We start from the raw sequence: 27,563 nt of genomic DNA on the forward strand, positions 1-27,563 counted from the left end.
TGAATAGAGGAGTAACAGGGGTCCTTTGGGGTTGAGTGAATACCAAACGTGCCGCCACATTCTAGACCGCCTGCAGCGGTTTTAAATGATTTAAGTAGATATTTATCCTGACATTTCAAATCTGGTCTTTGATTAATGGGTTACTTCATATTCACACAGTTTTAGTCATTTTTTTAACAGAGGTGGGCGTGTCTCCATTGACTTGAATTGACTGAAGGTGCCTACACTACCTACAGACAATGGGAGGCGCCATGTGCCATTTCCCAGTGCTGTACTGAATTGCCATGTCCACTCTAGTGTTATTTTCTACCTCTATGGGACAGCCCCTAAAACATGGATCGTTAATTTCGGCCAATCAGATGACAAACGCGACAGATCCCATAGAAGCGACAGGTCCGATGCTGACAGCGGCAACTCCATGCTGTGCGCCGTGTTATATTATTTATCCATGCTGTGCGCGCCAGGACTGAAAACATTTCAGACGACCAGCCTTCTGTCAGCTACGCTCACACTATTCTGACAGGCAGCTCTCCTCCTATGCTCTTGTCGCTTTCGCTACAACCTTTTTAACGTGACTGCTATTAGGCCTATTAGGCTACTAGCATGAACCTTGCTGTAACAGGCTGCCTTTTTGAACGCGAGGGCCTGACCGTTTCAATAACAGGACTTACGCAGATTATGCCCAGAGCTACTTCTGCTCTGTAAGGTTCTCTGTGTTGGTGAATGCTTGTAGTAATTGTAACAATAAGACTAGTGACGTTAAAAAGGAGTGGATGTGGAACGAAATTGCGACAAGGGCAGAGGTGGAGAGCTGACTGTCAGAGTCGTGTGAGCGTAGAGCTGTCAGTTGTCCTGTTCCGAGTCCTGGCGCAACTAAGTTGGAAAGCCCACGCCATCGGAAAGAAAAAAAAAAACAAACAAAAAAAACAAAAACGACGCTATGGAAGTAACAAAGGAAGCGAAGATTCCCGTGATATTATTTACTTTTAGTTAAACATAGGCTTCTTGTCATTTTGTTGCGCATGGTAGAGAAGAGCTCCTCCTCTCTCCTCTCCTTTTCCTCTCATCTCTTCTCCTTCCTTCCTTGGGGAACTTCTATTTGGCTGGTAAGGAAAAATATCCACTAGCCAAATTGGCTGGTGATGGAAAAAAGTTAATTTAGGGCCCTGCAAGCAAGTACATCTGCCAGGAGGGAGTTACAGTAGTCAATGCCGGGCATGAACATGGCCTGAACCAGTCAATATGTAGGATTTTGGGCCAGAAAGGGTCTGGTTTTCTGCATGTTGAACATGTCAAATCTGCAGGACCGGGCGACTGAATTGATGTGGTTGGAGAATGACAGCTGGTCTTACTTGTTGGTCACGTATAAATGCATAAAGGGAGTTTTTCAACAATGACACCTCTTGCGACTGTGGACTCGTCTTGATCAAATGTGTTCAAGACTTAAGACATGATTGACGTCTAAACATTGAGAAACAAAAGTGCAGTTACACATGCCTGTTCCTTCTCAGGAAATGTTTGAGCCATTGCCCAAGGAGATACCGGTAAGTGATAGTAGGAAAATTGACCTTTCATTTGACAGTTATGAAATGCCATTCCATTGTTCTCACTTTTTCAAAGTTCAAAACGTCAGCAGCATTGCAACATGAAACCATCTTCAAACCATCAACTGCAGGTAGTAGTCATATTTTACAGAAAAGTATAGAGGCCCTTTTCATGCAGATGCGACTGCTGGTGATCCTGTTCGTTATTAGCTGAAAAAACTTAACTACATCATAACAACATTGTGCCTCTCTGTGTTGTCATCGCAAAGTAGGATTAATACATGGTCATTAACATTTTAGTGGCAATAAGGTTACAATGTAAAAGTGGCATACAGCCGTCTCCAAAAGTTTTGTCGCCTATCCATCTGTTTGGAACAACAACTAATAACCTGACTTTCAACAAATCATTGGCTTCAGAAGTCACTCATATGAAAGCTACAACCCTCCTGAATGAAGTTGTATGTACAAAATGTCATGCACCAAAGAAAGATTGACCCTTGAATGAACACAGACAGGGCAGATTATCCCAAGACAAAAGTTTTGTCGCCTATCGAACATAATGTGCCAATGAGCAGATAAGTCACTTCAAAACACTTCAATTATGCAGATCGGGTGTCATTCTTAATCACTAAATCACTCTCACCTCTTCAGAAAATCAACTTTGGTCGTAGGTGTATGTTTAGGCAACAAAACATTTTGAGACGGCTGTACACTGCAATGTGTAACTACCAGTAAAAGTGTAAATACCAGTAAAATAACCAGATAAAGGCCAAGGTGTCCTTATTATCAATGATAAGCTTATTTATTTATCATGACCCAATCTTCTTGTTCAAATGGCCTGACACCCCACCATGTTGCATGTCAGCATCCGCTGCTTAGGTCTATATGTCAAAGGATTCAGCAATCAGACAGTATGGGGCATCTAAGTCCTAAGTATGGGGCACACCCTTCTACTTTCCGGTCCTTGACAATTAATCCAAGTCTTGAATTGATATAGTCCGAACAGCAGAGGGCGACATAACTACATCCCATAGCCGTCAGCAGTACATTTCAATCTTTCTACGGCAAACTTTAGTCATCACCGTCTACACAGTAAACAAAATGTTGTGTGTTGAATCATCTTCACCTACCTACATTAAATGATTCAGATCGAGCAGGTTTGGACAAATCGATCCCATTACACGAGTTACATGATAGATCGTTTGAGAGGAGAGAGTCAGCAGGCATGGACAGCATTCCGCCAGAGTTGTATCTAGCAGTCTGTGATATTGTAGGCCCACTCAGATGTGAATATAAACTTTGCTATTAAGGAAGGATCTCTTCACAGGCACCAGAATTTAGCCATTATTACATTACTACTGAAAAAATAAAGACCCTCTGGATTGCTCCAGCTTTAGGCCCATCTCACTAATTTGTGCTGATTATATTTTTTTTTCTTTGCAAACGCACTTGGTAAGAATAGAACAACTAGTGAACAGAGAGTGGCGGAAATGGTCATTAAATGAATTGGGCTTGTCAGTTGTTGCTTGGACAAAATTACCTAGAGGTGGAGTCAAAAATGCTACTTCTTGACACTGAATGAATAATTCAAAAACTTTCAAAAGACACCGATTTTTTAACAGCTCTTTGAAAGGAACGAGCCACTATGGTCCAGATCCCGTCAAATAAATCTCATCTCTAGTGACTTTTTGGTCATAGGCCTAGGACCAAACCATTGCTGATTTCATTGGGTAACAGTGTGTTGACACAATTTTCTTGGACGCACACAAAATATGTTTGTCCTAATATAATAATTACTGTGAACAAATATTTGTAAATATTTTATATTATTTATATTCATTATATATAATATAATCATATTTTTAATATTATTGTTCTTATTTCACATGTTAAAATGATGACCGAATATGACATTTAAAAAATCGGACAGCATAAAACCATCAAAAACCAGTATTATATATTCATTTTTGCAGTATTATATATTCAAATGATGTACAAATGATGTGGGCTGATGTACAAAAGGTCAAATATGTTTTGCCCTTCCTCCCAATGAAGATTTCAACATTTTTTCAAAGAATTATGTGCAATGTCAACAGAAATGCCTACACATCACTTCACCCTTTGGTGCAAATAAACTAAACTCATCATGACCATGTTGTTTTTAGCCTTCTCCATGCTCTATATAACAGATGGAGGGTTCTTGAGTATTGGCATCTTGTTCTGTAGTGAAAGTGTCAGAGGCTCTCTCTACAGTAACTTGCACTCCCGTGAACATGGCTCTGTGTGTTGTGACGCTGCTCCTGTTCAACCTGCTGTTCCTGGCATCTGCCCAGGAAGCAAGGCCATGTGAGTATTATCATACTGTTTCTATTTGAAACGTGTAGGCCTATTGAAGTTGTCTGATGTTGATGTTCCCCTTGACGGGTTTGAGTAAACAATAATGAGTATGATTTGGTGTGAAAAAAAGTTATCAAAGTTATGTTACATCTATTGATAATACATTATAATGGTTGTTATTATAGATCCTAAAATAGGAGGCTTTAAACCCATGGATCTGAATGGCCAGGAAGCCCAAGATTTAGCCAGCACTGCTTTTGGACTCTGGATGCTTCGTCGACCAATAGGCCAGGCCTATAGACTGGGCGAGGTGGTATCAGCACAACGTCAGGTATTCCAGCTAACAAACATTGTGATATGATTTTTGCTCTTTTGATGATTGATAGCTTAGTATTAGCTAAGATTTTTTTATACACGAACAACACTTGGCAGTGAACATTAGTCTTGATCCTTAAGGGCTTACGAGAAAACCAACCAAAAGATACATAGGCCTTATGTTGAGTGCTAGGCCTATGTGAAGAGCTTCTTTCCAAAATGAGATATCATCCATTTTTTACTTTTGCAGTTTAATATTGGAATTGACTGTTATGAAGTCCTGTCATTTATGTGTGACTTCTTGCCATTCAAATGTTTTTAAACCTCTATAAAAAAAACATTTTACAATGTAATTCAATGGAATGCTCAATACAAAAATGTCAATTTCCCAAAATGTTCCAAAAAGGATATATCTCATTTTGGAAAGAAGCTGTTCATGTGTTTTGAATTCAATGTATTCTGTTCTTTGTTCTACAGCATGTAAATGGATATAACTACAGGCTGAAGGTCATAATTGAAACTTCAGATCTACACATTAGGCCTACCCTGTGGATAGAGGTGAGTGACTAATGCATAGTCGTATAGTGTGAGGACGTTATGAGTCGTGAGATGTGAAATTTTAAACCCTGCAATTCCCTCGTACAGTGTATGAACAGGAGCTGAATACCTGTGACTGAAAATAGTCCAGACTGTGTGTTCTGCTTAACCTAATGCATGCCAACATTAACAAAAGGAAAGGGCCATTGTGACACAGCAGCACACAGTAGGCCTACACGGAACTAAAATTCATTAAAGGTGCACTGTGTAATATTTTTAGTCATTTTAGTAGTTTTAGTAGTACCTTTTTAACAAATACTTACCACCATCATCAAATTCTAAATATTTATCTTGCCTGGAAAAATGTCACTTATCATTAAAAGGGGGGTGTTCTCCATCGTCCGCCATTTTGAATTTCCAGAAATGGACATTTTAGCTGCAAAACTCACTCACTTGGTCATACTAGTAAATGTTGGTTTATTATTTAGTAAATACTCATGAAAAGATCAAATTTGGCAGAAGGCAGCACACTTTCAATGTTCAGCATAGTTGCAATACCTACTCTGGCCACCATCTTACATGGTGCACCCACAAAAAAATGCTCAACACTATATATTCTCAGAATAGTGCTGAATTAAACTGCAGTTTTTTTTCTTCTGCAGGACAGGAATTGTACTAATAACCCTCGGGATACAAAATCGTACCATCAGTTTTTGAGTCACTGTTTCTTAATTAATTAAGAGAATTCAATTGCGAGGTCTTGCAGCTGATCACAGATTTCTCACAGGACTCAACATTAAATTTATTGTAAGCATGCTGTTGTTAATCTGTTTTGTTTTTTGTTTTTTTCCACAGGGTCTGCTGTGTGACTTCTCTTTTCATGTACCATTTGATGGGACTCCTATTCATGTTGCCGACAAATGTGTGGAAAAAGGCACAGTTGATGAAGCTGAGTGAAGCGGATTGGTTATTTACCACACACTTCCAAGTGACAGCTCAAATTGCATCTTGAATAAAATTACTGCTTTCTTATTGGATTAAATGTGTCTGCAGATTCACTGCAAATCACACAAAAAACATGCGACAAATAAAGAATATTCACCCATTTATATCCAGTGTGTGATATTTTAACCTCTTGAGGCAGACCCTCTGCAAAATGCTAATGACCCTGTTTTCAATCTGTTACTTAACCCTGTGAAACCTGAACCATGAAAGCAAAGAGAGAAAATTCATTTTTTTTGGAATTTGCTTCAATATTGGTCCCTTATAAGAAATGTAAAAAAAAATTCAAAATTTTGTTAAGGTCACTGAGATATTTAATGCATCATATATGATGCATCAGGCTTTTAATGAATGAAAATTCCAATTTCATGACCATTGAAAAATGACTTTTAATGCATTTACAACTTTTTTTTTAATTTAAAAAAGTTGTCAGACAATTTAATTTGAGGATTATCTTTAAATATTTAGTGAGATCCTGCCATTTTTTTAAGCCTATCCTTGTTTTAGCAGGACCATATTTTACATTTCCCACAGCCTAGTTGGGTAATTTTTTTAAAATATATGTAAAAACATAGCTGATCGCATGCTCAACAACCTATTTATGAGTGTAATATAGATCATTATTCATTTTTTATGTGTAATTTGAATATATGGGTCCATTACTACAATTGGACCATTTCTCCATTCACTTCAATGCATTTTTTACGAGATCATAATTTCAACATTTTGCATTACATTTTCAAAATTGCAAGTAAAACCTGTTTCTTAAGGCAATATCTTTGTCTTGAAGTAAAACAACTTGTGTGTTTTGTTAAACGATCGTCGTGGTATGCTTTGTAAGTTTCCCTATGGAGCAAATGCATTGATGGCTGACTTCCTGCCACCGCCGGATGGTGCTTATATGTTTCATCAGTTTTAGCACGATCTCTCTGCAACACGGTGTAAAAATATAAACTCTTCCTTGATTAATTGCACAAAGCAAGTGTTCAAATGAAAGGATGTAGAGTTATATTTCGGAAATTTGTACACAAACCTTTTGCAATTTGACGATATCTCAGCGTCGGTCAGGGAAACCGCTTCTACTCCATTTTTGCATTTTTCGCCGAGCTGTGATCAACTTGTTGTTGACCGCTGCTCTCTTGTGGCGGTTTCCGTGTACTGCAGGACGTTTGGAAATGACACGCAGGATGTTTTTGAGATGGATTTTTTTTTGTGTCAGCGTGGAGAGGGCTTTGAATTTGATGCATCATAGATGATGCATCCGGCGCGATAGGGTTAATGGAACGGTCTACCTCATTTCAAGAAATTGCTCATATGTAGTTAAATCCCTGTGAAATATGACAATACATGGAATTTTTCGTCAATATGTTTGCATTGCCTAGTTTAGCCAAAGTATAGCCAAATTAAGTATAGCAATGCAAGTCTATGGGAGCAAACAAAACATCATCAAGTGCACTAAACTACTTTAAAATGAATGTAAATTTCACCAGAATGCAAAATAGAACTTCAATCCTGTCCTGTGATCACTTGTGGCTTGATGCTAATGCTCTCATTTACTTCCAGTGATTATGCTAAGCTATGCTAATAATTCTGACACCAATGAATCTAAGTACTGGAAACACTGAGAAGAAAATAATATGCACAATATACGTACATTCATGAATAATGCCTGGAAATACTGCAAATATGTGAATATCAAAAAGGGCGGAGAGTTCCTTTAAGGCTCTGTGTAATGTCATAGCTATGTTGTTACTGTATGATGGAGTGGAGTATCTTCAGCAAGTAGTGAATAGGCCTGTCCACAGGCCTATCTGCAGTATGAAGCTAGTTTACTGTTGTGTGCACTGCTGTAAAACCCTACCAACTACCGTTGAGGACACAGAGGTCATGTCCTCTGTATTATTTTCAGTGATGTAAAATGTATCTATTAATGAAAACCAATATATGATCAACAATGATAAATTCAGTCTATATAGCCTACACCACCCCCATTTATCCTCAAGGCAGTGATTAATGAAAACAAACTTAAGAGTTTGACTGAGGTGTTTGAAGCATTCTAAATGTACAATCAGGGGACAATGACCATGGTCTACCAGCAGGACTGGACTGTCCATCTGCCATGCCGGACTTTTCCCAGCGGGCCCTGCAACCCCGTGGGCCTCTATTTTCAGAAATGTAAAAAAATAAATAAAAAATCTTTGTTTTTAAATTTACATTTCTGAAAATAGGGGCCCACGAGGGTGCGAGGCCCACCGGTGAGTCAGTTCTGCACCGCTAATCATGAGGGGCCCCATTAAGCCAAAAGTACCCGGGCCCCATTTCTCCCCCAGTCCAACTGTCCCTCTGTCAAATAAACAAAACACACTGATTGTCAATCATGGCGGCAAGGTGAGTGGACACGAGCATCTGCAACTTTCACACTGCACACACAGACTTTAACAAAGAAGACACTTAGTAAGAGGAAGCACAGATAAGATCTACCTGCATGGTGTTTCCGCCTGACACAACTCCGACGGTGCCAACGGGGTAACTGTAGTGTCATCAGCCGGGAGCCACCCTTCATTGACGTTTCACTCGACAAGTCCCGGAACATCTCACGTTGGCAGAGTAACGGCAAGGACGTCTCCCTGTCGCCGCCTGCAGCTACCCCTGGGACCCTTCTTCCCCTCAGGCCTGTCCTTCAATCAGGGCCGGTTCTGGCTTATTTGGCGCCCTAGGCGAGTTTGAGTTCTGGCGCCCCCCAGCCCCCCCCCCCCCCCCCCCCTTTTTATACCTTACAGAACACAAGAGTAGTANGCTTAACTAAATAGCATCAAGAACAATAACTGTTTTGCATCAAATGGATTTCTGGTTCTTTTGGACAGCCGACCAACACATCAGATTGAGTCGCATGAAAGTACCTTCACTGTGTGGAGTCTTGGATGTAATGGTGGTGGTGCCCCCAACCCCAGATGAGAGGGAGGTTATCAATGTGTTTGAATTGTAAAATGGAATTGAAATGCCAGGAGAGTGGTACAGTACATTTGCATGTCAAATGCATGTGTAGACAATAGGCCTACCAAGGAGGTCTGCATTGATAGCCTATCTACACTACCTACAGCATCACAAAGCATGGCAGCATAACAATTTTAATAAGCTACACATTTGTGCTGTCTATGATTCCAAACCAATTTCATTTCTGTACTGGAAATAGTGGTGCATTTGTGAGTAGGAGAATGAGAAGGGGCTATCTATGTGTTTGAACCGGAGGGACAGGGTGAGAGAAAGGGAGAAAAGCTGTCACGCTTTTGAATTTCATAACATACAAAATATAGTAAATAGCCTCACTTGTCTGCAATACTACATCACTCAGCATGAAAACATGCTGTGCATGGTTCTCTTACATGATTAATGTAGGCCTATATGTCATTCTGGTCTGGAAACAATGTTTTTTTTTTAAGCTTACAACAAGCAGGTAATTCATTCAAGTGGATGGAAGGAGATATGGCAGCGTAACTTGTTTTAAACATGGCACCAGTCTTACTTTACATTGCTGGTCAACCTAAGCAAGTATTATGATGTCAGGTGGGTGTTAGTGAGTAGGCTACTAACACCTACTTTACTAGATTTCATTGCTTGGCATACTTGGCTAATGTTAGCATGCTAACTAGCGATTTCTCAGATCAAAAGCAAAGCTCTTTTTCCCTCTAATTCCAAACAGTAGCCTCATAACTATTAGGCTTTACATTACCACAAACGGTTGCTGATTAAACCACATACTTCCAAAACACCCTCTGCAACACCTGCATCATGCAATGACTGGTTTAATGAGAACATAACAATTCTCCACCCAGCAGAGCAGCATTGCTGTTCGCGCTTGCCCTCTGTCTCTCGAATGAGTCTCCAAATTCAAAATAGATTGCACGTTGTCACTAGTCCCGCCCCCTTTCTCAGGTCTGTCTGTTTATTGGTTCACAGACTTACCAGAGACAGTTGAAAGCGATATTACTATTGGCTGAGGGGCGCTTTGCCGTGAGGAGCGCTTTTGCCACGCTTTGTTGATTGCGACTTCATAAAAAAAACTCCATATCGCAAAATTACGCATCGGAGAGCGCCATTTCGGCGCTCCTTCTTCACATTGCGCTCTAGGCGACCGCCTAGCCGGCCTATGCTTATAACCGGCCCTGCCTTCAATCACAACTCTCCATAAAACACATCATGTTTTCAGCTGTACTGTTGTGTTTAACCGTTTTAATATTTAAGTGAGCGAGATGGACAAATCAATGTTTTTATTCTATAGTTTTATCTTATTTTCATGCCACATTTATTTATTCAGTATTATGGTGATTGTGGTGCGTGTTTGCCTTTTTGTGACTTTTTTTGCCACCACTTAAGAGAAATTTCAATGGACAAAAAAGTCTAAGTTCACGTAAATTCTGTAAATGACCATATTTTCATTTGAAATTAGGAAGAGTTCAGATGCGAAAGCCCCTAAGTGCCTTTTGAGAAAAAAAGTCTTTATTTTTATTTCATACAATTATTTTTTATTTTATTTAGGCCTATGTAATATAACTTTTTAGATGTATTATCAAGTACATGAATGTAAACCAAACCAGAGTTACGTGGATTTTGCATCTGAACTCTTCAAATCTTGACTGTTGGAGAAAACTGTTCATTTTACTCAAACACATACAAAAAAGTAGTAAAATCTGAACAATTATAATTTTGCATGTTATATTTTTTTCCAGAGTTGTTCTGCCACATAGGAGAGCTGTGAGCTGTGCAATGCTACCCCCTGCTGGTCATACACTTGTGAGATATATGAGGACTTGCGTCCTCTATCTGTGCTTGTGGCCTCGTGTTTCGTTGACGCCCTGCCTCGTTGAAGAAAACAATAAAGTTTCCCCGCTGTCAGCGTAGCCACAACAGCTTTTGGAGGACTATTCGTCATTCGCAAATGAGAAAAGGACATTAGAAGTGAGCTTTTGCGAGACATTGAAATACAATTCGGTTGTCGGTGATGTCATCACAAGGCCACAAGGAGGCAAGTGAGCAAGGAAGGACCGGAATCCGCATATTAGAATTGACAATGTTTAAGTACAGCAGGGGTGTCAAACATACGGCCCGCGGGCCGCATCCGGCCCGCCAGAGGGTTCCATCCGGCCCGGAGAAAAAAAAAAAAAACGTAAAAAAAAAAAAAAAAATGCAAATGCAAACAATTGATACAGAAAGGGCGAACAATAGAATATAGGCTATGATGCGTATGTAACACCAAGGAATAAGCTGCCAGCCAAATTGGCTAGTGACAATGAAAGCATTACTAGCCACAGCCAAGTTTTACCAGCATTTGGCCGGTTGGCTGGTGCCAGTGTCAAGCCCTGGTGTGTGTGTGTGTGTGTGTGTGTGTGTGTGTGTGTGTGTGTGTGTGTGTGTGTGTGTGTGTGTGTGTGTGTGTGCGCGCGCGCTTTGTCATTCGGCAGTCTTCCAAGTGGAAAGTATGATTTTTGTCCAGTAGGTTTGCTTAATGATTCTACTGTGGACTTTTATGGCTACATAAACAGAGGGCTGAGTTAAACACGCCTCATCAGAGTAACTGAATCACTCCTGTTATACGCGGTTACACAGATACCAATAAACATGTCGCAAATTTACAGATACATTCATCCCCCACAACATCCCGCCAAACCACCCAATCCCACAAGAACACATAGAGACCCCGTGTAAGCCTAGGGAGAGAGAGAGAAAGAGAGAGCGAGAGAGAGAGAGATAGAGAGAGAGAGAGAGAGAGAGAGAGAGAGAGAGAGAGAGAGACTCCCTGAGTGTGAGTAGGAGTGTGTGTGTGTGTGTGTGTGTGTGTGTGTGTGTGTGTGTGTGTGTGTGTGTGTGTGTGTGTGTGTGTGTGTGTTTTTGAGTAAAACAAAGTCTGTTTTGGCAGTCTAAGCTGCAACTGGTTGCTATGGGCAGGATTGAGGGAAAGGCAGTGGAAAAAAACATCATTGCTGACCATGAGTAATGACGCTGTGTGTGTGTGTGTGTGTGTGTGTGTGTGTGTGTGTGTGTGTGTGTGTGTGTGTGTGTGTGTGTGTGTGTGTGTAACAGGCGGTCAGCATGCCAGTCTGAGACCTGGCGTCACAGAAGCAGACTGTGGCACATAAAAAACCTCTAATTAAAGCAAAACATACCCTACCCAAGTGCAGTACATTTCATATGTGGCCAGACACAGGAATACAGGCCAACTCTCTCATTGTGAAACAGAAAATCGCTAATTAGTATTTTAAGTATTTATTCATTTACATACATGGGTTCTAATGTTTTGTTTTATCCTGGCTGCGCAACACTAGCTGCGCACAACTCAACCTCTGATTGTTGGAAACTGCTGTCGGTAAAAAAAAAATAGCTCACGTGATTGGCTGGCAGTGTCTTGCCCCTCCTCACAACATTGTGTTTATAAGTGAACCCATGTATTTATAACTGAGTTCTCGGTTTTCTACTCAAGGAATTGAACACATTCTAAAGGCCAAAAAAATCTTCAGGTACTGTATTACCAGATGTTCATGTGTAAACTATCATTGTACATCTTAAAATCTACACTCAATATGCCCCTGGGATTATTTGTGTTTTCACGAGACATATTTGCTTGCTGGAAGCAGAATTGTCTTTCATTCAAACTATAGAAGGATGGGCAGGTACTGTAGGCCCTAGACATCATTATATTAAAGTAAATTCAGAACTGCTTTTCTACCTCTTACAAGTCGGGGAACCACTAAAACGATGTTTTTAAACATTGTTTTAAAGCTGAAATAATATGTCACAGTGTTTCTTCACTGCAAGTGTGCTCTAGAAAGGCAATTAATCAGGGGGTCGTTTCTCGACAGTGCCTTTGCTAACGACTTTAGCCATTTTGTTCGTTCTTAAGACCAACGTTGTAACCAAGGTCTTGAGTTGGTCTTAAGTTGTTCTTAAGTTGTTCTTAAGTTGGTCTTTCGTCTAAAGACCAACTTAAGACCAACTTAAGACCAACTCAAGAGCAACTTACGACCAACTCAAGACCGACTTAAGACGGTTAGCAAAGGCAAGAATCGAGAAACGGACTCCAGTAGTGTTGACACAAACCCATACCCACAACCAGACAAAAAGGGGACCACAGTATTGAATGAGAAGTTCAAATTTATTAATTCTTTTCCCAAAAGTCCAAAAGATCTGTCCAAAAGGTACTTTTATGTGCTTCTCTTATGTGGGTGTGAAACATTATGTCCTAATACAATTCCAAAAAAACCCTGCAATCCTCAAAGCCCTAACATAAAAACATGTTGTTATCCTATACAATAAATAACATCAACCCCTCACCCAAAGGCCAAATGTTTGAGAGATGTACAAAAATAGATCAGTGAAAAAATGTGATAACAATATTGAACGGTTCCTTTTTTTACAGTATCTATGTGCAGCAACATGCAATACTATGCACATGTTCTGTACATACGGAGTATTGACCCTAAACCCTAAGTACATAATATTAAATGTTGCTACACAATTGTGTAATTGATGGTACAAAAAAAAACTGACAAAAATGAAGTGTAACCAAAAGTATAACAAGCTTACAAAAAAAGTAATCCATCATTGCAACCTCACTGGGCAGGCGCATCCACAGAGTCCTTTGAGGGTCTGCGGTCTGATCTCTTGCATTTTGTGGCGACGACCTTGAACTCATCGTTGCGTGGATTGTATTGGACTGTGAATTTGCACTGCAGTCTCTGTGGGAAGAGATACAACAACAACACATCAGCAGACATTACAATGTGTGGCGTTGGTGTCAACTACTCATCAGTTGTTTGGGTAAGGCTTTTCAAGGCGTTCACAGAGATTTGTAAAGGACATTATGGCCCTTTCGGGCATCTTGCATTATGCATACAGTATGCTAAACAGAAAGTCATGGGCAATTTCCAGCAGTTGCAAGGTCAAAAAGGTCACAGGATGTCTATCTTTGTTTCCCAGTTTTGCTTGATGTTAATGCAGTCTACTTTAAAACCATTGATTGTATGTTAGACACTTCTTTACAACACAACGAGGGGACGTTATTCATGATAAGGAGGGCAGCATTATTTCATCGATAACATTTGAGGGCCGTATGACCACAAATCTGACAAAGTTTGAGATGCACTTGGTTGCTCACTGACTGCAGATATTGTTTGGAACGAATATGAGTGCTCTCTAACGGCCAACGGTATAATTATAATGGATTGATAATGGATGTAGTAATTTAAAAACAAACAAACAAACCCTTAAAATTATGTTTTATCCACGGGCCATACAGAGTGAGGAGGCTTGCTGCATGTGGCCCCTGGGCCTCCAGTTACCCATCCCTGACTTATCGCACCAAATAGGCTACACTCAGAAGATGTTAGAGCGTTAGATTTCTAAGTGTTGATTTAACACTGCAAAATGTGCATAAGTCATGCCATGTGAATGTCATGGTGATTTCAGTGCGAGGAACTAACGGTACCTTCTTTGCCATGTCACAGGTTTCCAGGTCGGCGTTTTCAGCCTTGCGGCATTTGGTCTTCCCAATGGTGGCTGTGATCTTGTAGTTGATCACATTGGTTACCTGTGAGGCAGATAAATGGTTATTAGTTCACAGACTTAACTTGTGTGAGTGTGTGTGTGTGCGTGTGAGCGTGTGTGTGTGTGTGTGTGTGTGTGTGTGTGTGTGTGTGTGTGTGTGTGTGTGTGTGTGTGTGTGTGTGTGTGTGTGTGTGTGTGATTGATGAGACGAGCCTACCTGCTATTTATAGTGGACTTTAAGTGCTATTATTAAAACTGATGTAAACTAATGTAAACAGCAAGTCTACATATATTACAGTAAGCCTATATATTTCACATCAAGCTGAAATCCTGCCACTCACATTGTGGTGTANGACTTAATGCNGACCCATTCACTAAAAAGAAAACAACTCCACACTGCTATACAATTGGCTGCCAGTATAAAAGGGACCAGGGATTACACAAAGATACATTCAAATGCCTGCATAAAGAAAGTCAAAGTAGACTTAGAAACGGCATACTAGAGTGGCTACACTAGATGACTGGGGAGGTCTGCACGCACAAGTATGCACGAAAAGTTTTAGTTGACAAAACAGAACTGATGCCCAATGACCCGTTTTCATGAAACCACTAGGCTATGGACTTTTTAGGTAATGTTACATCAATGTGACAGCAGACATAAAACTGTGGCACTTTGGGCCTTCCAGTCTCTCCTGAGAAGTCATGCACTGACCAGAGGAAGGTTTGCCAGGCCTGGAAACTAACATTAAATAATCAAAATACCGGTATTAGACGAAAAACAGTTACTGATTTTGGCAGTAAGACAATTCAGCTTTTCAGCTTTCTTTCCCAAGGACATTCCAAATTGTGTGTTCCACCTTCCAAACAGGGCATCACTACATAACTGTGGGCCTTTATTTGTATAGAATAGGCCTACTTCATTCACAGAGGCAGTTAAAAAAACAGCACAACAAATGAAATAACTAACCTTAAATGTACCTGAATCTGGGTCAAATGGTTAGGGCACTGACTGTTACACTGGAGACTTGGGTTCAATCCCAGACTGAGGTTGTTTCATGATCCTCCCCTGACTGGCTTTACTGTCTCCCCTCAAACTACCCTATCCATCTAAGTCAAGAACCCCCCCCCCCCAAAAAAAAACATTAAAAATAAATAAAAATAATTAATGTGGCAAGATCACTGTTACCTGTGTTTCAGCAGCAGACACCTCCAGCAGTTTGAAGTACTTCTTGGCCTTGGAGTCCACATTAAAGTGGTCCACTGCTTTCTTAGCAGCTTCCTGGATCTCAGGCTTCTCGGGATGTACTTGGTTCCAGCCTCCAAGGAGCTGCACGTTTCCTGTAGTTAGCACAGATGGTAAACAGTTGACCCAGTGATTAGCGCAGTGGACACTGCAAGCCCTATTTCCGAAGTCAATGTCTCACAAGACACAAATCCCGCTTGCTTAAGTAATTCAGCAAAGGAGACAAACCCAGCTTTTCACCGTAGAGGTAGAGTATGTTTTTTTTTTTACTAGTTCAATTGCAGACTGTAGGCTACTGTATGCTGCGCATTCACATGTGTTGTCTTTATGTATCTTCACCAGCACAATCAATATCTGAATATTAATTATGACTTGGCAATCTACACATTTCCAAATAGATGGATCTTCTCTATGTCCGCCATTTTGAAATCCCTGCTTGCTACAAAGGAAACAAACCTTGATTTTCTACTTTAATTTCATCAAGTTCGCAAACTTTACTTGCCACTTGTAAGAATATGGCCATAGATTTGGTTCGAAATAGCTCAAAAGCCAAACCAGAAGGCACAAAGCCCTGTTCTGCATGTATTGTAATGATAGGTTGTATGAAACCAGTGACAGAACATTTTAACACAGGGCCCCAGGGAAAACACTGATAGGGCCCCCCCATATGACCTGCCAATGTCTTAATAGAGCTCCTACCACCATCTGGAGGGCCCAGGGACCCATAACGCTGTCCCTGTATGAAACCACATGAAGAGTTCAGATGCAAAAGTGCCTTTTCAAAAAATAATCTTAATTCATTTTTAATTTAATACAAAGCTATCAAAATTGCATATATTTTTTTATTTATTTATGTTATGTAAATATTTATATGTATTATCAAGTACATGAATTTAAACCAAACCAACAATGGGTTTCTCTAAAATATAGAAGTGCAGGTCTTCAGAAATGGAGTTAGGGGGTTTTGCATCTGAACTCTTCACATACAGTAAGGTTGACAACCAGTTGCAGTACTTCATTCAATCACACAATAACAGACTTGAGCAGGCAGCTGCTGATACTACTAGACACTCACACGGTGAGGTTTATCCGAAAGAGGAAGGTGGGGGCAATCTGTGACATCATGGAGCAGTCATTACATGCCGCACGTCAATGGCACATAGACAACAAACATTGCTCATCATGTCTGTCTCAGAAGCTGCAAACCTTGCTCTTTAGGCTACTCTTACACCAGGACCAATGAGACATTTTTGGAGTGGCACTAGAAGTGAAGTGCAATTTTATTTTGCGAAGAGCCTAAAACTGTTCTCAGGGTAAAAAAAGAAAATCACAAATGCTTAATTATAGAACAATACACCACTTCAAGTCAAAGTCTTCTTGAGTGTTTGAATATAGCCAGGCCTTGGCTTCCTAGTCAGGTGAAGAGCAATACAATATGGTTTCTGAGCTCTTGAAAAATCAGGAATTGCTCCCAATTTGTCGAGAAGCATACAACCATTAGCAAAGCAAGGGAGGCAGGTCAACCATGCCGTTTGGGAAATGTTAATTGTTATGCTCTTGGTCAGACCTCAAAGTCTCTAAGAGTTTTGAAAGTTGATGATAATCAGGCAGGCTAGTTTGAATAAGCCATGCCATGCCATGTCATTATCCTCCAGTGATGTTATGTAAGCGACTGGTAATGTGGAAATAGTGAACGCAAACCATGACTCAGTTTAACCGGCTGCTCTTTTAAATGGACAGTAACAATAGAGAAGACACACAAAAAAACCCACCACCAACAAAGTGCATAAAAACATCACAAAACCTCCTAATCCTAAAAAGAGATATACCCCTCAAAAAGCCTACAAATGTACAGGAAATCTTGAGAAAAAGGAACGGTAGCACTTTACAACAATAACCTTAGACATTGTTGTACCATTGATTTAATAATGATATAGGCCTATTAAGGCTTATAATAGTATTATAGATGCACAACAAACTATTAGTTAACCATTTATAGCAGAAGGTTATTGATACACAGTTACAAGAGCCACATATTCTATGACCAACAAAAAGTTGCCAAACACTTGCAGAGGAAAGACAAAGAGCAAACGATAACTCACTTATGCTGACCAGCGGTTCATCTGCAGGCTGATCTCCCAGTGCCACCTCAAACACCGAGATCATCGACAGCAGCACAATAATGTGGAGAGCCATGGTCCTATATGGTCCTATAAGGTCCTATGTGGTCCTATGAGGTCCTATGTGGTCCTATGAGGTCCTATGTGGTCCTATGGCTTCACTTCTCTGGGCAGGCAGGCAGAGCGTCACTGGCACCGCAAGGCAGATCGAAGGCAGATCGAGACAGCGAGCGCTGGATGGAGAAAAAGAGAGAGAGAGCGAGAGAAGGAGGCAGAAGTAGAGGAAGAGACTGACTGTGAGACTGACTGAGGTAGACGGGGGCAGAGGGAGTGATATATATACACAGCAACAGCGCTCTGCACTTTCCCGTCAGCTGTGGAATGTCGAACGCCAAAAAGGAGAGCCACACCCCGTCCTGGCATAAAGAGAGAGAGAGAGAGAGAGAGAGAGAGAGAGAGAGAGAGAGAGAGAGAGGGGCTGATGTTTGGACGGGGAGTGACTGGGCAGTATGACGTCTGTGCGCCTGTGTGTGTGTGTGTTTGTATGCACAGACTGTATACAGCTGACCTGGCAGAATCCCTCAGATGAGTCAGAGTGAGTCAGAGCTTTGGGACAGACCACTAAAATCTGGGACTCTCTCATAGAACAACACAGTGACTCTATAGTTAGCGCTGCTACTGCTAATCTCAGGGCCGGATTAACGCACAGGCTACACATGGCTGCAGCCTTGGGGCCCCCACCTGCCAGGGGGCCCCAGATTTCCCAAAAGTGGGAAATTGCAGAATTGTGACAATGTGCAATATTTCAAAAATTCATCCACTGTGTTGAGTAGAGCTGGTTGACATGTTGTTCTGACATTTTAGCTTGTAATTATGACACGGTTTATGTACCTTTTTCATGAAATTTCCCTTACGGGGGGGCCAGAGGCGGTTCTTAATGTAAGCACTTGAAGCACGGCTTACCAATATAAAAGCGACAAATGCGACATCCGAATTTAAACCCTTCATCCTGTTGACGTGATTCAGCTGTCTGTGTTGTCTGCTACTGGCGGTTCTTATAAAACTGGTTAAACAGCGACACCACAGTGGCTATCGAGAAACACTGTTTAACAGCGATGGTGAAACACGTTACTACAGCAAATGAAGCACAAATTCTAAATGACTTGGAGTCAATGGCAGAGAATCTGTTTTTTAATTGGCTTTCCGCCGATGCCCTGCCACGTTTTGAAGCACATTTTGATTGTGCTCATACCAATAGCGCACCGGAAAATATGATTGACAGATGAGTGGATGAATCCATAACTCGATCTGACACCTTACGTTTACATTGGATTCAGGAAGTAGAGCTCAGGCAGGCAGGCGTGATGTTTACATTTTTTACTGAAGCTTTTATGATAGGCCTAATCTCGAAGACTGACAACACATTTGAACTGCAATCAAAGTTTTCAAGAAACATTTGTGTTTTGGATGTGGACAAATCATGGACTAGAACTTTGGGACATATCAAGAAGAAACGAATGAATAATATGCAGATAACATGAACCACACACCGTCAGTTAGTTGAAGAGAATAGCTAACGGCAGCACAATATGCTTTTCTTGATTAGGCTAGCTATGATATCACATGGATTACAAACGGGAACGTGGATAATAATTTCGAAAACGTGTGGATTAATTGAAAGTTTGGGATTTCTGCGGTCAAGACAGCATTTTAAGGTAAGGTTATTTGTCCGCTGTAACATGTTTGGTTGTTGATGAAGCTTGCGGCTTAGGAACGGGTTCACTCGCTCATCCATACATGGGTTCACTTCACTGGTGTCTGTCTTTCCCGTAGCCTTCAAGTTAACGGCAGGCCTACGCAAGTTTTTAGCAGCTCTCGTGTAGGCTACAGTGAGTGTACCCTGGTCGCAACGGCATGCTGGTGGCCACTCTTGACTTCATTTCTATTAGTTCTACATAGTAAGAATAAGAACCCTTTCTGGAATGATGACCGTCAGTGATGTGTTTTTCTGTTCAATGCATTGCTGTAAGATGCAACGCGAACATTTGGATTGTATTTTCAAGTCGTGGAGTGAAGGATGTCAAATGCAACGTGGTAGAATGACTTAGTAGCCTAGGGAGCTGTCTGAAGAGGTCAAAATTCACAATTTAGGAGCGTTTTTATTTTTAAAAAATCTCATGGGGGAGACCCCACTAGTTTGGCTTGGTTACAGAATTTGTGCTTACCAACATCATACCCCCCAAAACCGCCACTGGGGGGGGCCCACAGCAACCTGTAGCCTAGGGGCCTAAGGCCATCTTACTCTGGCCCTGGTTAATCTCCTAACTGGCCTTATTAGCTACGTAAGTAACCACCTTCTGCTCATGCTGCTGCTGTTGCTGGGTATCTTTATTGTCTTGCGCTTGCCTGGTGGGGAGACACCCCGCCAAAAATCTGGGACTTTCCCCAGAATCTAGGGAAAGTCTGGTCGCTCCACACAGTAGGCCTTAAGTGGCCAATGCTAATCCTTTAACTCGCCTTAGCTAAGTAGGCTAACTGCCTTCTGCTCGGCGACTGTGTGCAGGAAGAGTTGCCACCTGGTCAGGTTTTTCGTGATTGTCCAGGATTCTAATGACCTGTCCAGGAAAAAAAAAAAACAAATGAAGGATACCATTGCATACAAGCAAAAGGTCGCTTGAGTTTTAAAATGTCCAGGATTTTTTGCAGACAGAGGTGGCAACTGCAGGGTGTACTGACAGCTTTGGCTGGGCACCTGAAAGAGCCCCACCACCCAATACTATAGGCTACAATTTAATGACCTAATTCTGGGCCTCCTCATCTCCCTGGGCCTGGGACAGCTGACCCCTTTTGTCCCTCCCTGTTAGGGTTGCCAACCGTCCCTTGAAATACAGAATCGTCTCGTACGGTATTTAGAGATAGAAGTACGGGTTCCGTATTGAGCTGCAACGGGAGACGGGACGTTAAAATGCGCTAAAAATTACATCTAAGAAACGCAAACTTTTCTGGGGGGGGGACCCGCAGACCCCCATCACGACAAAGTGTTCCGTACTTTTTCCATTCACAGTTGGCAACCCATCCTACTACCTGTGGGCTTTCTTGGTGCTTGGTGTCATTGTGGTGTGGTGAAGGGGCAATGTAGCCTATGTAGGAGTCAGCACTCGGTCAGAGAGCAGAGCCGATCAGACAGGTTAATTAGACTCAACCTGGCGCCTGGAATTACACGGGGTCTCCTCAGGCGTTTCAGCATACACACACACACACACACACACACACACACACACACACACACACACACACACACACACACACACACACACAGCGAGGTAAATGCACACGCAAACACACACGCACACAAACCTACAGATAAATGCATGCACACACACACCAACAGATAAATGCACGGACACACCAGAGCATGGCAACCCGACCGAAGCCCGACGGGCCTGGTCGGAACCCGACGGGCCGGGCCGGGCTCGGACAAAAAAAATAGAATATCTGTCGGACTCGGGTCGGACTCGGGCTTGAAGCAAACAGACATTGTGAAAATTGTAAGCAACCAGAGGAAACGTTTCAGTTCATGCAAACGGCAGTTTTGTGATTAAAAAATAAATAATTGAATATGCATAAATGAAAATGTTGGTAGGCTACTCGTGCGAGTGATTATTATTGGCTGTATGCGCGCGCCAGTTACCAGTGGCGACATGGACGCTCACTCCCAGTCAGCCGAGTAGGGATGCCTAGTCAACTTGTTTTCTTAAAAGCGCCAAATCAACAGTTGTCAGCGGACGCGTGGTCTTTTGTTGTAGGCCTAGTGTAGCCTAGGCCATGTTTTAGCATGCCGAGGCTGTCTTGAATGTTGAACATAAAATGACGAAGTTTGTCACTGCATTGTTCGCCAAGGATTACATTTCCAGCATGTGCTAGCAAGGAGCATAATATGGATAACTAAGAAGATGCACAAGCTACGTGGAGTAAGGTAGGAGAGGTTTCCTGTTACTACTTTGTCCGCTGTGACATATCATGTCCTTCACGTAGGTTCTTAATTGTTGTCACTTTTACTGTACAGTTGTAACTATGCGCGTGCAACCTTTCCTGATTTTATATTGACCGCATGGACATCAGGGGAAATGACATTCTCTTGGGGGCCGATCAGGTTCTTCTGGGTTAAATTATAGCCCATCCTTCTTAACGACAAGGAGCAGCAGCTTCACAGGGCTCGCGGGGATTTATTTGCATTAACAGTAACGTAACAAATGCTTCGATAGCGTGCTGACTGCATCCAAAACGTATTCCCTAGTTTTCGCCTTTCTTATCCTCTCACGCCCCTCCCATGCATTTGGACACCGCACCCAATATCTCTGGTTAGTCTAACCGAAGGAAACATAAGGTGCGCTGTCACGTGTGTGTGTGTGTGTGTGTGTGTGTGTGTGTGTGTGTTTATACTTACTATGCGTGCGTAACTAAATTAGGCTACTGCAAATTGCCTCATCCTAACGTCTTTGCCTATCTTGGCTATTTTGAGTATGGAGGAGCCCACATAGAAAATCTTGCTTGCGCACAGGTTCTGTTGTTATTACAGTGGTCTCGGGCTTCGGACGGGTTCGGACACAAACATTTTAAATAGTCTCGGGCTCGGGTCGGGGTCGATCACTTTTCTGTCGGCTGAGGGCCGGGCTCGGACAGAAAAATACGGCCCGAGCCACACTCTAGCACACACACTCCAAATGTGCACACAAACACCTACAGACAAATGCATGCGCACACCCACACCCACACAAACACACACACACACACACACACACACACACACACACACACACACACACACACACACACACACACACACACACACACACACACACACACACACACACACCACACGAGCACACTAACACCTACAGATACACACACATAACACAGGTACAGCTGGTGTGCATGCACACACACACACACACACACACACACACACACACACACACACACACACACACACACACACACACACACACACACACACACACACCATTTAAGGGCACACCTAAGCCTGCGGGTCTAGAAGCCTGTGTCTCTTTTGTCTGACTTGGATGGGACTTGTGCTGTATAGGGACAAAGTAAATATGTTGACATATCAGGCAGGCACATGCCCCTGCGTTGCCAATGCCACGGGGAACATTCTAGAATGGAGTGTGACATTTCAGTCATTTGTCCTGAAAGCTTAGTGCTGAAAAAGCAAGCGACTCACTCTCACTCACTCACGTCACACACATACACACGCAAGCACACACAGTCACACACAGACACAGACAGACACAGACAGACACAGACACACACACACACACACACACACACACACACACACACACACACACACACACACACACACTGATAATAGCACAACACGTCATGGGTTAGGACGATGATGCAGACAAGATCGGTTGAACAAACTGCATATATAGTAGCATGGACAAGGTCTATATGGAAGACTATTGACAATAGACATTGATGAATGTTTGAGTATTATCCGACAAAGAAGAGGTCATGCTTTTACTTGCATGTTATATTATACGTAGTGTTGCCACCTATCCCGGTTTTTAATGGTCTGTCCAGGGGAAAAAAATATTTTTACGGACACTGAATGGCTCAATCGAGTAGTTAATGCCAGGTATTTTTTGTCAAACTGAGGTGGCAGATAGTCATAGTCGTGAAGTTAAAAAATGGAGTGGAGTTGCTTACTATCATTTGACCGAGATGACTGCGATGAATTTTCAGAAACAACTGGAGAAGTTCTGAACATACCTTTTTAAGATTTTAACAGTACTCTATGTCGTTCCGCCTGCATTGAGTGGTGATTGGTTTGTGGTCCTACAGCTACAGACCCTTATGAAAATCGACCAGGTTTTACTGTAACCATGATTTTTACAATGGTATGTCATAGTACTCTGAACCCATAGTTGTATTATTTCTATGTTCTGAACCAACCATAGTATTACTATGGCTTATCCATGCTTTTGGGTAACCATGAAAACTGTGGTTCCTGACTAACCATGGATCAAGAATATTAATGGTTTTCATGTTTTTTTTTAGCATGGTTTGTGACTATGGTCTAACTATAGTCCCAGACCATGCTCAAAAACCATGGTTAATTGAGGGTTTCATTGTTACTCAAAAAAACATGAAAACTTTGGGTAGGGAGTTGGTCTGAAGATCACAGAGTTGCAGGTTCGAATCCCACCCTTACCTCTCCCTACACCTCCATCCATGGCTGAAGTGCCCTTGAGCAAGGCATCTAACCCTACAAGGACTGTCACCAATATGTGTGTTCGATAAAATAGCTGCAGCTAAGTGTAATTTAATGAATAATCATAAACTGTGGTAAAACCATGGTTAGTTTTTAGAGTAAAACCATGGGTCATTTTAAACATAGTCAACCCATGAATGAACAGTAAAAAAGAAAAATGTGCCGAACCGTGCTAAAAAAAACCCATGAAAACCATGGTCGATTTTCGTAAGGGGAAATACCCTCCCGGTGTGTTTTTTTTCCCTCTGCAGATTGTCATCAGTCAGGTGGGGTTGCAGGTATGACATCACATTGGGGGAACTCCCCCAGGATTCTAAGGTTCTACATAGACTCCTATGAGCCTGCGGAACCCCCAACGTGATGTCATAATGGTACATTTTCTTAAAATGGTTAACCTGCAACCCCACCCTTAAATGACCCGTTCAATTTGGCAACACTGTACTTACTGTACATTGACCTCAACATGTACATTCCAGTATCTCTCGCCCTCAACCTTCCCCATTCAACATCCTCATTGCAATTGAGAAATTTGAATGGTGCTTTTGCAAGATAAAGAATGAAACTTCTGTCGTCAATGGCGTCAACACAAGGCCACAAGCACAAGGGAGGAGGGGAGTTATAATGGGAAGAACCCACTGCCTCAGGGCAAGAGAGGGCATGAAGTAGGAGAGGACAAAACAAAAGAGGGTGATTTCAGGTGATAAGATGCATCCCCAGGGCTACATCAGGTGGTGCATGCATGCACACACAGGGATAGACCAGGGGTGAGTTTCTCAAAAGGGAAGTTGTTAGCCTGTTAGCAACTTCGGTAGTTGCCAATGGGAAAATGCATTGAAAGCAACAAAGTAGCTAATGTAGTAAGCAACTTTTGTTTTTGAGACATTCACCCCAGGCAGGTCACAGACAATACAAACACGCACAAAAACACACACTCACACACATCATCTCACGCACAATCACACAGGCATTAGAGACAAAATAAAACTAGGAGAAAAATTGATATGGGATTGTATGGCAATTCCAGCTATTCTTCCTGGGGTCCTTTTCTTCAATGAAATCAGTTCATCATAGTATTAAAAATGACATCTGAAGATCCTACAAAAAACAATACAATAACTTACAGTAGGCTACATACTGACATCCCACTAGCTCTGGTAACCATCACTTCTAACCAATCAGCAATTTCAATCACTGTAAGGTGATAGGTTGATGGTACCATTCCAAACCAATCAACTGCTTCATGGGGTAACGAGCGCCTGATTGTTCTTATGAAGTATCCACCTTAATACCCCACCCATTTAAACGGTTGTCATGGGGACTCACTAATTTCACGCCCTTTTGGTACTTACGTCTTACGTCATACGGCCCTAACCCTAACCTTAGCCCTAACCTTAACCCTAACCCTAAATCGCTTGTTTGAAATGATTGATTACCATATGACGTAAGACGTAAGCACCAAAAGGGCGTGAAGCGAGTCCCATTTGTCATGCTCTCACCACCAGCAAAATTGTAATGGCGTCCTAGGCTTCAACACAAGAACACTTACTACTTCTGACAGCTCTCTCTCTCTCTCTCTCTCTCTCTCTCTCTCCCTCTCTCTCTCTCTCTACCCCATCCTCTCTCTCTCTCTCTCTCTCTCTCTCCCTCTCTCTCTCTCTCTCTCTCCTACATTTACGGTACACATATCATATCTACTACAGTGACTGTGCAATGTGGCAAGGAACCAGAGGTCATGCTTTGTGATGTACAACAAGTCTTGTCTGGGATGGATTGGGTGGACACGGATGAACTTTCAAAGCTTCAGTAGCCTACACCAAAGCTTATCCCCCAGGCTAAATAACTAAGCGCTTACTCTCCACAGAGTAACCTAGACTTCCCTGACGATTAAAAAGGATGGTTGAATCTTCAACACACACCGGAAAACTAAACAATTAGACAAACGATAGACATGAAGCAACAAGCCCAGAGACACATCAAAAGGAGAGCATGCCAAGAGGAAAAACCTGCCCCTATGCATCGATGCGGTACAGCCACAGGGGGGCGACATTTCTATTAATTTGTCAAAAGATGAACAAAGTAAACACTAATGCTGGGGATAGGTAGCCTATTTAGAAGTGGACATTCTAGAATTGAACACATTGTGTGAAGGGTTTAGCCTGGTAACAAAAGAACAATGTAGGCCTACTGCATTGTGACTTATCCACCACTATTATCCTGTCATGTTCCAGCCATAACCTAGGCCTACCCCTATATTATGTTTATCTGATAATCTGTTCTTCGGGATCTTTGTATAGGCCTACTGTAATTAAAAGCTATATGGCTTATCTACAAAGGTCTTCATCCATTTTAAAAGAAAAAGGATATCGACCATGATGTTAGGAGTCCATCCTGTGCAGTCTCACCAGGAAGCCTATGACCATACATATAGCCTACATAGGTCCACATATTTATACATAGGCCTATGTATACACACACATAAATATGCATATAAAACACACAAACAAACAAATAAATAAACAACCAAACAAACAAATAAATAAACAACTAAACAACCAAATAAACACATACATAGGCCTATAGGGTACATAGTCTATAAGAAAGAAAGAAAGAAAGAAAGAAAGAAAGAAAGAAAGAAAGAAAGAAAGAAAGAAAGAAAGAAAGAAAGAAAGAACCGGGTCACGCTGCTCACCGTGGCCTGCTAGTGTCCCACAGATGGAATTGCACACGCACTAACATAGAATAGCGATAGTTCTACATTTGTCTCACCAGCGGTCTCGCAGATGTGTGATATCTTCTCTCCAAACAGAGATGCGTTGTCCAGGGAGAAAGTGTTGCTACTACAGTGTTGTAGCGTGAGTGCGTGGATTGGGTGGCGCATACATGAGTGCGTTGGCAGCCTCGGAGCGTCATCTGGTTCTTCCGGATCATTGGATTGGCAGCCACCTCCTCCAATGGCGCTTTGACAATAACAAGGAAGGCGTTTTTGTGTCAATCGACCAGACGCAAACACACACACACACTTGGGTGCTGCTGAACAAGAAAGAATAATACATAATGTGGTAAGAGAATGATCTATCTTCGAAATTGCTTGATATTATATTGCCATTAATCCATTGCATCGGTTTCCCAAATTCCTATAGCCTGAAAAATGCAATGCTTTGTCAAAAGCTATCTGCTATAACCGGCTTCCTTCAAGAGATGTAGCAAAGAAGGTAGCACTACGCGGTAGGCTAGTTCGCTAGCATGCTGTTGCTGAACATGAAGCAGCTGTCAATGATTTTTTCATCTCAATTATTATGTTATGTCAACAAGAGTATTGTATTCATCACTGTCACTCACGCATGCAATGCGTACCGTTGAAGCAATACTCAAAACGAACATCGCATCCTTGTTTCCGTTCAGTGTGTGCCAATTGTCATTGAAGAAAGGCCAATCTTGTTGGAGATGTGTCGGCCCGTCGTTTTCAGTAATAGCATAGTAATAGGCTACCATGTGTTTACAGTTGTAGTTACGCATCTTCCATTCCCTGAAAATGTGTAGGCCTACCACACACCGCGTTAGACATAGGCAATAAATCCAAAATGACGAAAATCCATTTTGCAAGTTTGAATAACACCCACGATGCTTTG

General features: G+C 41.8%; 1 protein-coding gene across 1 annotated transcript; it reads right to left on the minus strand.

The window, feature by feature from the left end:
• Nucleotides 1-12,863: 12,863 nt before the first annotated feature.
• On the minus strand, nucleotides 12,864-26,924 carry si:busm1-57f23.1 (uncharacterized protein LOC368621 homolog). The gene is made up of 5 exons (XM_063211174.1): nucleotides 26,701-26,924; nucleotides 17,619-17,869; nucleotides 15,460-15,611; nucleotides 14,215-14,316; nucleotides 12,864-13,465 (listed from the first exon to the last, which is right to left on the minus strand). The coding sequence occupies exons 2-5, from the start codon at nucleotides 17,710-17,712 to the stop codon at nucleotides 13,340-13,342; spliced, it is 474 nt and encodes a 157-aa protein (XP_063067244.1). The 5' UTR covers nucleotides 17,713-17,869; nucleotides 26,701-26,924; the 3' UTR covers nucleotides 12,864-13,339.
• Between the last annotated feature and the right edge of the window lie 639 nt (nucleotides 26,925-27,563).

The sequence above is a fragment of the Engraulis encrasicolus genome, chromosome 11, assembly GCF_034702125.1.
Source record: "Engraulis encrasicolus isolate BLACKSEA-1 chromosome 11, IST_EnEncr_1.0, whole genome shotgun sequence".
Classification (NCBI taxonomy): domain Eukaryota; kingdom Metazoa; phylum Chordata; class Actinopteri; order Clupeiformes; family Engraulidae; genus Engraulis; species Engraulis encrasicolus.

Bases quoted from the DNA above. Each gene is read 5' to 3' on its own strand.
- si:busm1-57f23.1 (XM_063211174.1), bottom strand. From the start codon at position 17,712: ATGGCTCTCCACATTATTGTGCTGCTGTCGATGATCTCGGTGTTTGAG. The intron at 14,317-15,459 runs GTAACAGTGATC...TCTGCCTCACAG, and splicing joins TGTCTGCTGCTGAAACACAG to GTAACCAATGTGATCAACTA. The intron at 13,466-14,214 runs GTACCGTTAGTT...CTCTTCCCACAG, and splicing joins CCTGTGACATGGCAAAGAAG to AGACTGCAGTGCAAATTCAC.